Raw genomic sequence first — 12204 nt, forward strand, 5'->3', positions numbered from 1 at the left:
GTGCAAATATAATATAGACATGATCACCAGGCTCCTCTCTTACCATCTTTTGTTGCTCTGACTACATTGACGCTCCATTATCCCCCAGTTTTATACTGTCAGGAGTCCGGCCACAACAACGCATGTGCATTTTCTCCCCAATCCTCATCTCTCCTTCCACCGCTTTGTCCTTTCTCTAATATTCTGGACTCTCTCTAGGGTCCCAGGGCTCATTATGGGATGGTTGGCTGTCGGACAGCTTAAACAACGGAAGCTCCTGTTTCGCTTCCAGTATCTGACAGGATCGGGTGACTTCAGGCTGTTCCAGCATAGATATCCTCCTTTCCTTCTTCCCTTCTTGACGATACCTAAAGGGTCTTGGGGAGGATCTAAGAACCACCATTATCTCTGTTCCCCCTAATGTCACCAATGTCCAGGCACCTCCTTGTCCAGGCACCAGCCAGCCAGCCTGCCTATGGGCTAATGCTTTTTTTGCGCTTGCAGACTGCTTTGCATCAGAATAAGAATCTTCCCACCATCGATCCACCCCACCCTCCTCTCCCTCCCTCCCTCTCTCTATCATGGTCGTGAAACCCCTTGGCTAAGAGCCAGCCAGCTCCGACACATTGTCTGAACCTTCTTTGTCAGGGATGACTGATCCATCGCCACATCCCAGAGCCTCAGAGAAACACAGCACTTTATTCCCGATGAGAACTCTTAAGCCTAAGAGACGGCAAAGGCTCAGCCCGGCCATGCCAGATGGCTTTAGACGACTGCAGATGCAAATAAGTATTTCACGTCCCATGTGATGTATAAACTGAGTCCCGTCTGCTGTGCAGGTGGGCGTTGAAAATCCCGTGACACTGTTGGTAAAAGAGAAGGGAAGTTGTTTCTCCCTGTATCCCTGGGCAATAATAATAATAATCCTTGCATTTGATGCAGCGCCTCAGCACCTCATTGAGTCGTCTCAAAGCACTTCACAGAATACACTGTAAAGTGGAGTGACTGTATTTTGTGGGCGAAATGCAGCAGCCAATAGTGCACAGCAGCGTCCCACAAACAATCATGGATTGAGTGACCAATTTTTTTTAGCAATCCACCAAACAACTAACAACCGTGTTCCTACGTGTTGCTCGGTAAACCGAGCAGTGTGGAGTAAAGAAACTTACCTAAAGTTTCGCTCCTCCCGGAATTGAACCCGGATCTTCTCGCTAGTGAGGTGAGCGTCTTAAGTGCTAAGCTACGCCACTCCATAAAAACTATCTCTTAAAGAGAAACTGGCTTTCAAATTAAGACAATTTAAGAGTTTTCCATAATTGTTCCATTTAATACAGTCATAACTCCCTCTAACATATCTGGTGAAGCGCTTTGAGACGTCTCATCGGCGTGATGAGGTGCTGTATTGAATGCCAGGAATATTATTATTATTACTGTAACTTAAATTTTAACGCAAAACAGTGTCATGGGGAGGGCTAGTGGGACTTGGTGGATTGTCAACCACGAGAGTAATTCGTAACCGGGAGTGACATCTTGATTGGGTACACTTGCCCATCATGTTGTTAGTGAGGTGATGGGGGTAGAGGGAAATCTTCTCTTAAGCTGCTTTAACTCCTTTTTCCGTGTTGCATTGACTTTCCCAGAGCCACAGAGACAGGAATGTTATTGACGGCTCCAGGAGAGGTTTTCACAAGCCAGGCCTCACTGGGGGGTGGGGGGGAAGAGATTCTTTCCAGTTCAGGAAAAGAACACAGGGAATTGGGCAGGTATTTTCACAGCTGTTTGTGGGGACGTCACTCTGCACAAATTGGCTGCTGAGTTTGCAAACTGCACTCCTTCAAAGTAAACTTTAAAATAATTTAGTCACTCAATCCACGACTGTTTGTGGGACGCTGCTGTGTGCAGTTGGCTGTCGCGTTTCGCCCACAAAATATACAGTCACTACACTTTACTGTGAAGTGCTTTGAGACGTCTCGAAGACGTGATAAGGTGCTCTATCAAATGCAAGGATAATTATTATTATATGCGTTGCTGACGGCAAATGTTGATGTTGTAGAAATTTCTGTTCGGAGCTTTCAATACAAATATTGCAACACACAACATCGCTGATTCTTCTCCTGGAATCTCAGTGCAGTTTGTGACTTTTATTTTGCAATAATATCCACTATTTTTCATCACTGTCATTGTAAGGAGTGTTGGTGACAAACCTCACATTATTAATAATAAATCCTCACATTTGACACAGTGCCTTTCATGTCAGGACAACACCTCAAAGCATGTCACGCTCTTTGCTGTAAAGTGTAGTTTCGCCCACAAAATACAGTCAATTCATTTTACAGTACACTCTGAAGCGCTTTGAGACGTCTCGAAGCCGTGATAAGGCGCTGTATCAAATGCAACGATTATTATTTTGAGAGGAATTTGCCTTTTAAACAAACAGAGATTAGCTTTGAAGATGAGATTCAAATCATGGGGAAAGAGAGCTGGCTGTGTTTTGGAAATAATAATAATAATCCTTGCATTTGATATAGGGCTTTATCACGTCTCAAGGCGCTTCACAGAATATACTGTAAAGTGAATTAACTGTGTTTTTGCGGGCAAAATAAAATAAGTTATAAAACTATAACCTGTTCTATTTTTGGAGATAAAAATGCAAATAGCAGCAGTTTCCTTGTGAAGGGAATATTTTTGCCGAGAGCTGGGAACCTCGCAGTTCTGAGCTGTTACGAAATTCCACGTTTAACATAACGGCTTTTCACAGTTTGCCAATAAAACTTTTCCACAGAATTCGTGGCTGCAGAGAAACTTTTTTTTTTGCGGTGAGTCAAGATTCTTGTGGAAAATCTGATGGTCGGAAAGTGTGTGGGGGAGGTGGGGGCCGGTTGGGGTGGCCGGGGGGGTGTGCCAGGGGGGTGAAGGGGGAAGAAAATTGGAAGGGGGGTGAGAGAGACTGACGACGCCCCCTGGTGGTGGAAAATGCAACCGTCACAAAAAATCCAACTTCACCAATTAAATGGTCGTTCAACTCATTCCAGTCCTATTTTAGTGGGACGTTGGTTTGGACTCTCCCCCCATCTTGCCCCCTCCTTCCCCTCTTCTAGATCATGACTGAAGACCATCCTCTTCGAACATGCTTACGGACATCTCCTCCCCACCCTCAGAGCGGGTGTCAGGCTTCGCCACTGTTGAAAGCTCTGAGATGCTGCCCTGCAGGAAGAGCGCTGTGTAAATGCAAGTTGTTGCTGGCGCAGATCAGCTGCCAGGTTCACCCCTCCAACACTCCCAGTTTGGAGGCCCTTTGAGACATTTTTCTCTCCAGTCAAATCGGTCACTCACTCTGTGGCTGTTTGTGGGGGTCACGGTGTGAAAATTGGCTGCTGCGTTATCGTAGAGAATACACTTTCACTTCACAGTAAAATCCTGTAAAGTACTTTGAGAGGTTTCGATGACCTGATACAGATGCTCTAACAAACACAAGATTTGTTATTGCTATATCTTGACACAAGGTTGCACTCAATGTTTTACACACTGTAATCAGAGCATCAGCCAAGAACTGTGTGAGTTCAAAGTCCCTGACAGAGGGGCTTGAACCCAGATATGAGAGCGCTACCAACTGAGCCAGTCTGACCCCTGAACAGAGATAAACTGAAGTTTGTGGAATAACAGTCTCAATCCATAACTGTTTGTGGGAAACTGCTGTGGTTGCAATTTGCTGCTCACAAACTACAGTCAATCAACTTTACAGTGTATCCTGTAAAGCGCTTTGAGACGTCTCAATGACATGATAAAGCTCTGTATCAAATGCAAGGATTATTATTATAATAATTGGGAATTATTGTTTCCTTTTTCCCTTTCAGTGTCAGTTCACAGAGCCCAATCCACAGCACAAAACAGGAGTCTATTTCAAGCGAACTGGATGAAAGCTTGGAATTATCTAGCCAGAAAGAAGAATGGGAGAATGGGGATGGTAAGTTGAGTTTTCCAGCTTGCAAACCGCATATTCATACCCGTCGGGCCACATACTCGGAGCTCTAATGAAGAGGATCATGAAATATTCCCAGCGCATGTTACCAACATTCCCAAGGTACGTTTCCTCACCATCCTGTAGCTCAGTGGTTAGAGCACTTGCCTCACAAGGGAGAGGACCTGGGTTCGATTCCCAGGCAGGGCGAACCATTGGGCAAGTTCCCTTACTCCACACACACGCCTCTGTTTACCCAGCAGTAAGTAGGAACTAGGTTGTTAGTTGATTGGTGGATCACTTTTCTGGGGATAGTATCCCCTAGTAATAATAATAAATTGGTCACTCAATCCACGACTGTTTGTGGGACGTTGCTGTGCGCAATTGTCATTTCACCCACAAAATACAGTCACTCCACTTTACAGTGTATCCTGCGAAGCGCTTTGAGACGACTCAACAAGGTGATAATGCGCCATATCAAATGCAAGGATTATTATTATTATCCCAGATTGCAATACGAACCTTCACAAAGTCCATGTTAGAGTAACAAACACTACCACTTGTACAACAACCGATCACACACACACTGTCCCAGAGGTCCCGAGGCTCAGAAACCTGAATGGGTCCTGAGATAACACACCTGGGCAGGTCTCGAGGATGACTCTGGGTGAGGTCCGGTCTTGTGCCGTCAGGACAGCAAGTCCGAGAGCGCAGAGCGCTGGCTACCGTTTTTCCATCTGGTGGATGTAAGTAACTGAGCGTAAGTGACGTCTCTGAGCTAAGTCTGCACTTGTTGGACAAGTCGGTCCGAGCTGACACAAAACAACAAGGTATGACATTTACACAGCGTTTTTCACGGCAGAAGGACTTTCCAAGGCAATCAGGGATTTGCACCTGAGCTGGTGGTTGGGATCAGGAGGCTGTGGAGGACAGGGAGGGTGAGGGCAGGGAGGGTGGCTGAAGGCACCATCGAAGAGGAGGGTCTTGAAGGAAGCAAGGCAGGGGGTGAAGCGAAGTTGAATGTAGGATGGATTTCCAGAGGGTGGGAGCAGAGAAGCTGAAGGCCCGTCAGCCAATGGTGGGGTGGGTGACGCAGGGGACATGAAGCAGGCCGGAGGCCGGTGAGTGGAGGGAGTGGACAGGTTGGTTGTTCAGTGTATTCCAAGCACCCAGTGCTGGCACCTCACATGGAATGTTTGAAGCACGTCCGAGTCTCTCTTCAGCAACACCTACATCTCTGAGCCACACAGAATCACCAATGTCACCCAGACCCTGATAAACACAACAAGGCTTCACAGCCAAGGAACGCACAGCAGGTCAGGCAGTATCTATGGAGAGAAGGAAGCGAATTAACGTTTCAGGTCGATGACCTTTCATCAGAACTGGTTAAAATAATATCACTCACAAACAGACTGTGGTGATGGGGTTGAGAGGGAATTAGAGCAGGCCAATGACCCCTCCACAGCCTGTCCCACCATTTACATCATAACTTAACAGATCATCATATCCCTGAATATGGCTGCTTTCCAAGTATCTATCTCCCTCTCTTAACTATCTCAGTTGGTGGTCTTCAGCAAGATCATGTGAGTCTAACTTGCAGTTTGGGCTAACCAGGTGGAAACCCATTTGCAAAGAAGGAGCTACAGATGCTTCCAATTAACACCAAGGATTCCTCATTGGTCTGTGGTTATGACCAAACTCCTATTTATTTAGCTCTTGAGGGACGCAGGCTTGTTTGAGCAAAGGATGTCAATATGGCTGGTTTAGCCTTTAAAGCTCCAGGCTCCCTAATCAATGGTGTGGAACTGCGACAGACGGAACCTAGCTTTACCCATCAGCTGCTGGTGCATTCGCCAATGCAAGGAGGAGGATTAATCCCAGTGTCAAAATTCAGGATGTTGCCGAAAAAGGTGAGGTGTGTTGATCCATTGAGGGTCTGATTTCAATGAACTCAAGTCTCCCTCCCTCCTTTGCTCACTCCTTCCCACCTACTTTGTGACCTCAATATGGATCATCTTGAACACCTTGTAATGTGAAATGTAAATGATGTTTTCTTTACGGGGAAACCTAAATAAAGGGTCAGAGCCTGTAGAGCAGACCAGGTTCAAAAGAGCAGGAGAGACGGTGAGCTAAATCAGGTGGGACTGTTCAGCTAGCACCGTGCTTGGGGTATTTCGGCACAGACGCGATGGGCCGAATGGCCTCCTTCTGTGCTGTCTATAAATGTAATTTTGTTGTTGTATATTTCTGTGATTTGCTAAAAGCCTGTAGATTGTGGGAGGAAGAGAAGCCTTGAAGAGCTAAGAAATTCTTCAGGTTTGAGGCTATGGGGAAGAAGAAGTCAAATCAGTCTGTAGGTCTTGATGTGACAACGTCTCAAAGCACTTTATAAGACTGACTTACTGTGAAGTGTAGTGACTGTATCTTGTCAGCTACTTTTCAAAACTATCAATGTTTTTCTTATTAATTTGCTTTGAAGGCCACCAAAAGAGCTAAGTAAGCTGAGGTTTTTCTCCTCAATCTCGAGTTGGATAGATAAATGGAACACAGTGTTGTATTTTATCTATGTGATGTGCAGCCTCTGGTCTCCAGCATTTCTGAGTGGTCACAGGACATAATAACACAACATGAGATGTGGAGCCTGCAGCAAGCTCAGTTGACCCCGATCCTAGATCATTTTTGACAGCAAACTGCAGAGAAACAAACTCTCCTGCGTAGAAATGAAAGCAGGAACCATTCTGTTTGTGGTCAGGTGAAGATCAGATGGACAACTTAAAGACATGGCACCATTCGAAAAGAGAAGGGATTTCCTCTCATCTCCTGGTGTCCAGGCCAACAATCCCCTCCACCTCCCTTTCCAAGATAAAATCGGTTGGTTACTTCATGGCTGTTTATGGGCTATTGTTATGTGCAAATTGGCTGCCACGTTCACCCACAATATACACAGTCACTACACCTGCCGTGCATTCTTACAAAGCACTTTCTTCCCGATGTGAAAGGCGCTCTTGTCAAATGCAAGTATTATTATGAATAATAAATTAATATTAATGTACAATGCTTTTTGCCCACAAAGTATACAGCCACCAACAGAGAAGGCCAAGTAAGCCGAGGTTTACTTACAATGATTGAGACGTCTCAATGACGTGATGAGGCGCTAATCAAAATGCAGTGATTATGACTAATAAATAATAGTTTATTTGATTAAATTAACTAAGGATAATCTATTTACAAATTATTTACTGGGAGCAGCAACTTTACACATCATCACTTTGACTTGGAACTTGATGGATTGACTGACTGATTACTTTGACTGATTGATTGATTGCCATTATTCTGGACTGCTATATAAAAGTTTGTTGTTGTTGTTTTCGAAGTTTCAATTAAAGCTCTTCTTTCTGCCCAGAAGACAATAACTCGTCTGGTTGGAATTCCATGACTTCGGGAAAAACGCAGGAGAATGATGATCAATGGGAAGATCAGTTGCTGGATCAACAGGATCAGTTGGGAAAAGAGATGGAAGAAGCCAGGCAAATGATCTCCATTTTGCAAGTATGAAATCTTAACAAATGTTTCAATAAAAAAACACAGATTGTGATGTCTTATTATTTACAGGTATTTGTGTTTTTTTAGGATGTTTTCTTCATATATAATAATAAATGATTTTTTTTCAAAATTAAATTTAAAAAGACCCTGTGTGTGTAGATCAGGAAAAAGGCTCAGGTGAAACTTGGGTCTGATCCATTCCCTGCTCTCTCTCCCCCCCCCATCATATCTGTGCTGGGGCTCGCTCCCCCACTGGAGCTCTCTAACCCCATTCCCTGCTCTCTCCCATAACCTTTCACTGTTAAATAATAATCCTTGCATTTGATATAGCGCTTTTCACGTCGGGAGGACGTCCCAAAGCGCTTCACAGAACACACTGTAAAGTGAATTGACTGCATATTTGTGGGCGAACGCGGCAGCCAATTGCGCACAGCAATGTCCCACAAACAGTCGTGGATTGAAAATGACCAATTTATTATTGTTTTTGGTTTTGGAGGGTTATTATTAGGCTCTGTGTGGAGTAAGGAAACTTGCCCAAGGTTTCGCCCTCTGCCTGGAATTGAACTCAGGTCTCTCACTTGCAAAGTGAGTGCTCTAACCACTGAGCTACAGGACTCCACTGTTATTGTTTCACAAGGATTTATCCAACTCCCTTTTCAATGAAATTGGGGTTTGTGGTGTGACTGTAAAGCTACTCCCGTTGTGTAAAATCCACAAGTCTCTGTGTGGTTCAGGTCTGTGGGTTTCTGGCCATTTGATGCCAGATTTTATTTATCGATGTTTTGTCGTCAGGCTTTGCTACTGAACGGTTCGCTGCCTGAAGACGAACAAGAGGGATCCTTTCCCCTGTCCGAGCAGGGAGCCTGCTCAGAGGAGCAACTGGTAAGTGGTGTCTTGTTCCAGGTAACACAGCCGTTTGTTCTGCTGGCGGTGAGTGCACTGTATCCATTGGTGTTAATCTCTTGTGTTGATCAGGTCTCATCAAGGCCGTCTGGATCAAAGTATGGAGAATGTCAGGAACTGAAGGTATGTTTATTGTGTGGGGGGGAAACATTGTTGATTTACTCGATGCCCTGTTGCCAGCGGAAACAAATAAATAACCTCCGTCCAAGAGGGTGGGGCAATCCGAGTTTCACGTTGGAACCGAATGCGTTTCTATCGTGGATAAAAATAATAATAATCCTTTTTTGATACAGTGCCTTATCAATCATCGAGAACTCTCAAAGCGCTTCACAGGATATACTGTAAAGTGAATTGACTGTATATTTTGTGGGAGAAACGCAGCAGCAATTGCACACAGCAGTGTCCCACAAACAGCCGTGGGTAAAAAAATCATCATCATAATAATAATAATGAGGCAGCGCCTGGTAACGTCACTCACACTGTTTGACAGGATGGTTACAGTGTTTTGTTGGCTTTGTTCCCACAAATAGCCATGGAGTGAATGACCAAGTTTATTCAGGGGAATGTTCACCAGGATATCAGGATGGGGCGCGGTAGGGGACAGAGGGGAATTTGAGGCAGATATCTAAAGAGGTTGCAGAGGTCTGGGTTGGGGAAAGGGGCAGGTAAATGGGATGAATCGATCGCTCTTTTGAAACAACCAGCACAGACACGATGGGCCGAATGGCCTCCCTCTGTGTGGTAAAGTTCTATGGTGCTAGAGTGTTGGGGTGGGGGGGCTGGTGGTGGGGAGAGGGGGGGGAATTCTTTTTATATAGCAAAATTAATTACTTTTTGTTTTCTGAAAATTGCAGGAAAGAACTCCTGAAATACAAACAAGAATCACGGAACCTCCAGGGAGTAAAGGTGAGGATGTGATGACGTCCCCCTCTCCCAGCAACGTGTCCCTCGCTGCTGAGACCCCCACTGTGCGTGGCCAACAGCTACACCTCAAGGCATTACTCTGCTCTAAGTAAAGGAGCATTGTGTCAGAACAGGGTCAGCCTTCAAACAAGCCTCCGCGTGCCCCTCCCTCCCTCCGTGCCCCTCCCTCCGTGCCCTCCCTCCGTGCCCCTCCCTCCGTGCCCCTCCCTCCGTGCCCCTCCCTCCGTGCCCCTCCCTCCGTGCCCCTCCCTCCGTGCCCCTCCTCCGTGCCCTCCCTCCGTGCCCCTCCCTCCCGTGCCCTCCCTCCGTGCCCCTCCCTCCGTGCCCCTCCTCCGTGCCCCTCCCTCCGTGCCCCTCCCTCCGTGCCCCTCCCTCCGTGCCCTCCCTCCGTGCCCCTCCCTCCGTGCCCCTCCCTCCGTGCCCCTCCCTCCGTGCTCCCCCCCCTCCCTCCGTGCCCCTCCCTCCGTGCCCCTCCCTCCGTGCCCCTCCCTCCGTGCCCCTCCCTCCGTGCCCCTCCTCCGTGCCCCTCCCACCCATCCAGTGCCTTTCACATCAGGACATCTCAAAGCGCTTCACATAAACACTGGGTAGAGCACATGACTGAGTGTCTTGTAGGCGAACAGTTTGTGGTGGGCGACGTCCGAGCAAAGCCATTCCGTGAGCCCCGTTCCCACCCGCCCTCGTGTCTCCATCTTGTTTGTCAGGATGCCTTGCAGCAGAGGATGGTGCAGCAGGAAAGCTCCATCCTGCAGCTGAAGCAGGAGTTACTGCGCATGAGCATGGCCAAGGACGAGCTGTTCAGCCAGAACGTGAGGAACCTCGCTTTGTTTAACCCGTTTATAACGCCTCCATCCGTCCCCCACCCCCGTCCGTTCCCTCCCTCCCAACAATAAAGCACCGGCCCCATTTATTGCTCGCTCGGTAGGCTTGTGGGATGACAGATGCGCGGCCAACACTTGCTGCTTCACACCCACCGCCAGTTTCATAGGAACAGGGGGAGGCCATTCAGCCCCTCAAGCCTGTTCCGCCAGGGTTAATCTGTAACTCAACTCCAGTTGCCCACCTTGGCCCCGTATCCCTGTGTATAATTTACCTGCACAGAAAGTGGCGGCTATAGTGTGCAGTGCACAGTCTGTGCAGTGACTCACGCATTTGTCTGTCGGACATTTTTGTAGGTTTATCAACTCGAAGTTTATAGGTGAACTCTTTTATGGTGTGAGGTGGGGGAGGATGGAGAGGGGGTGAGGGGAGGAGGGTTGGGATGGGGGGGAGGTGTTGGCGCAATATTTAACTTTTATCAGAACAGAATCAACATTTGTGTTTTTTGTGACGGTTAAGTTTTTTTTAGTAAATGTCTTTTTTTTCCTTATTTGCCGGCAGCTCGATCTACAGAGGAAGATTGAGGAGCGGAGCAGACTGCTGGGAGAATTTAAAGTAAAGAGTTTTAATAAACTCCCTCTGGTTGAAACCTCACCCAAACCACCCCACCCTCAAGCCCCCACCCCATGTTGGAGTGGGGGAGCGGAGAAGTGTAGTGTAGATCACGGAGATGGGGAGATGCTAGGGGTGTCTAACTTTAGACTGGAAAATAAAACAATGTTGGGGGTGTGGTGGGGGGGGTGAGGCAGAGTGTAGACAGTCTTCAGATAGTCTTGAGGGCCCATAGTAAATCTTTCCCCTCGTCCGTCCCCCAATCCCCTCCTGTCCTCTCGCCGCAGCGTGGGTGATGTGTGACCTGCTCTGTTCTTCCTTTGCAGAGAGAGTTGGGACAGAAGGACCGCATGCTGCAGCAGCACCAGGCGAAGCTGGAGGAGGCTGTGAGGAAGCTGGCGGAGGCCAGTCACATAAAGGTACACAGAGATGCCTCCCTCGCCCGTCAGAACCTGGCCCACTTAGCCTTACCCTGTCTCGTTAAATAACTCCTCACTTCGACTCCGTGCCTTTCACGTCAGGAGGACGTCTCGAAGAGCTTTACAGGACCCACTATAAAAGTGTTGTGACTGTAGTGACTGCTATGAAGTGTAGTGACTGGGTTTTGTAGGCAAACTGAGTGGCCATTTTGTACACAGCAAGGACCCGCACACAGCCAAGAAGTGAACAAGCAATTTTAGCTGGGAGGTGGGGCGGGGAGTGTTGGAGGGCATCAGAAAAGAAAAACATCCACAAAAGGTGCCTCATGAGTGCCTATCTCATGAGTTTATTCTACTTTTGTTTTAATCCTTTAAGGGTTAGAATAGAATCAGAACCACAGAACCTGACTCCTGCTGCCTCTACATGTTCTGAGGTTTACGTGTAGACTTTAGATGCATTGCATTCTTGCAATATCTATTATCTTTTCCTTTCCTTCAGTGTGCTGCATTGCTCGATATGGCAGAGTTTCCCCACTTTCTCTGTCGCCCCCCCCACTCTAGATATTTTGGGGAAATTAAAGCAATTTCTCGAGTTTCCTGTTTTGCTCCAAGTATCCATTGGTCTCAACATCAAGTTACTGTCAAATCCCAACTTTTTTCCAGTATATAGTAATGATAATAATAATCTCACATTTGATACAGTGGTTCATCACATCTTCGGGACGTCTCAAAGCTCTTCACAGAATATACTGTGAAGTGACTATTTTGTATACTCATTTGTTCCGTTTTCCCTTACGTACGTCTCAAGTTACTTGCTTGACACAGCGGGGCGGGGAGGGGACAAGGGACGCAGAGCAGATCCCAAGGTGGAAAGGAGGAGTGGGGTAGATGAAGATCATGGAGATGGGGGAGATGCTGGGATGTGATGGTCTCTATAGGCGAGGGTGTGGTACCCATGAATCCATCTGTTGGGAGCCTGGTGAGGACGGGATTGTTGGCTGGGCCGAGTCTAGTACAGGAGTGGATTCGGGGGCAGAGTCTGGGAGT

The 12204-nt window shown here is 47.2% G+C and overlaps 1 protein-coding gene and 1 long non-coding RNA gene across 3 annotated transcripts in view; both read left to right on the top strand.

The window, feature by feature from the left end:
• The window catches only part of dixdc1b (DIX domain containing 1b), a 94345-nt gene that overhangs the window by 70288 nt on the left and 11853 nt on the right, over nucleotides 1-12204 (top strand). For both annotated transcript variants that reach the window (XM_042343918.1, XM_042343921.1), the window contains exons 10-13: nucleotides 9239-9289; nucleotides 10012-10116; nucleotides 10688-10741; nucleotides 11065-11157. In XM_042343918.1, coding sequence (XP_042199852.1) covers nucleotides 9239-9289; nucleotides 10012-10116; nucleotides 10688-10741; nucleotides 11065-11157 — 303 coding nt within the window. The remainder of the gene's footprint in view (nucleotides 1-9238; nucleotides 9290-10011; nucleotides 10117-10687; nucleotides 10742-11064; nucleotides 11158-12204) is intronic.
• Nucleotides 3839-8358, top strand: LOC121850784. The gene is made up of 3 exons (XR_006085756.1): nucleotides 3839-3943; nucleotides 7341-7486; nucleotides 8273-8358. It is a non-coding gene; the product is annotated as an uncharacterized LOC121850784 (long non-coding RNA).

This window comes from Callorhinchus milii, unplaced genomic scaffold (genome assembly GCF_018977255.1).
Source record: "Callorhinchus milii isolate IMCB2004 unplaced genomic scaffold, IMCB_Cmil_1.0 Scaffold25, whole genome shotgun sequence".
In the NCBI taxonomy this organism is placed as follows: domain Eukaryota; kingdom Metazoa; phylum Chordata; class Chondrichthyes; order Chimaeriformes; family Callorhinchidae; genus Callorhinchus; species Callorhinchus milii.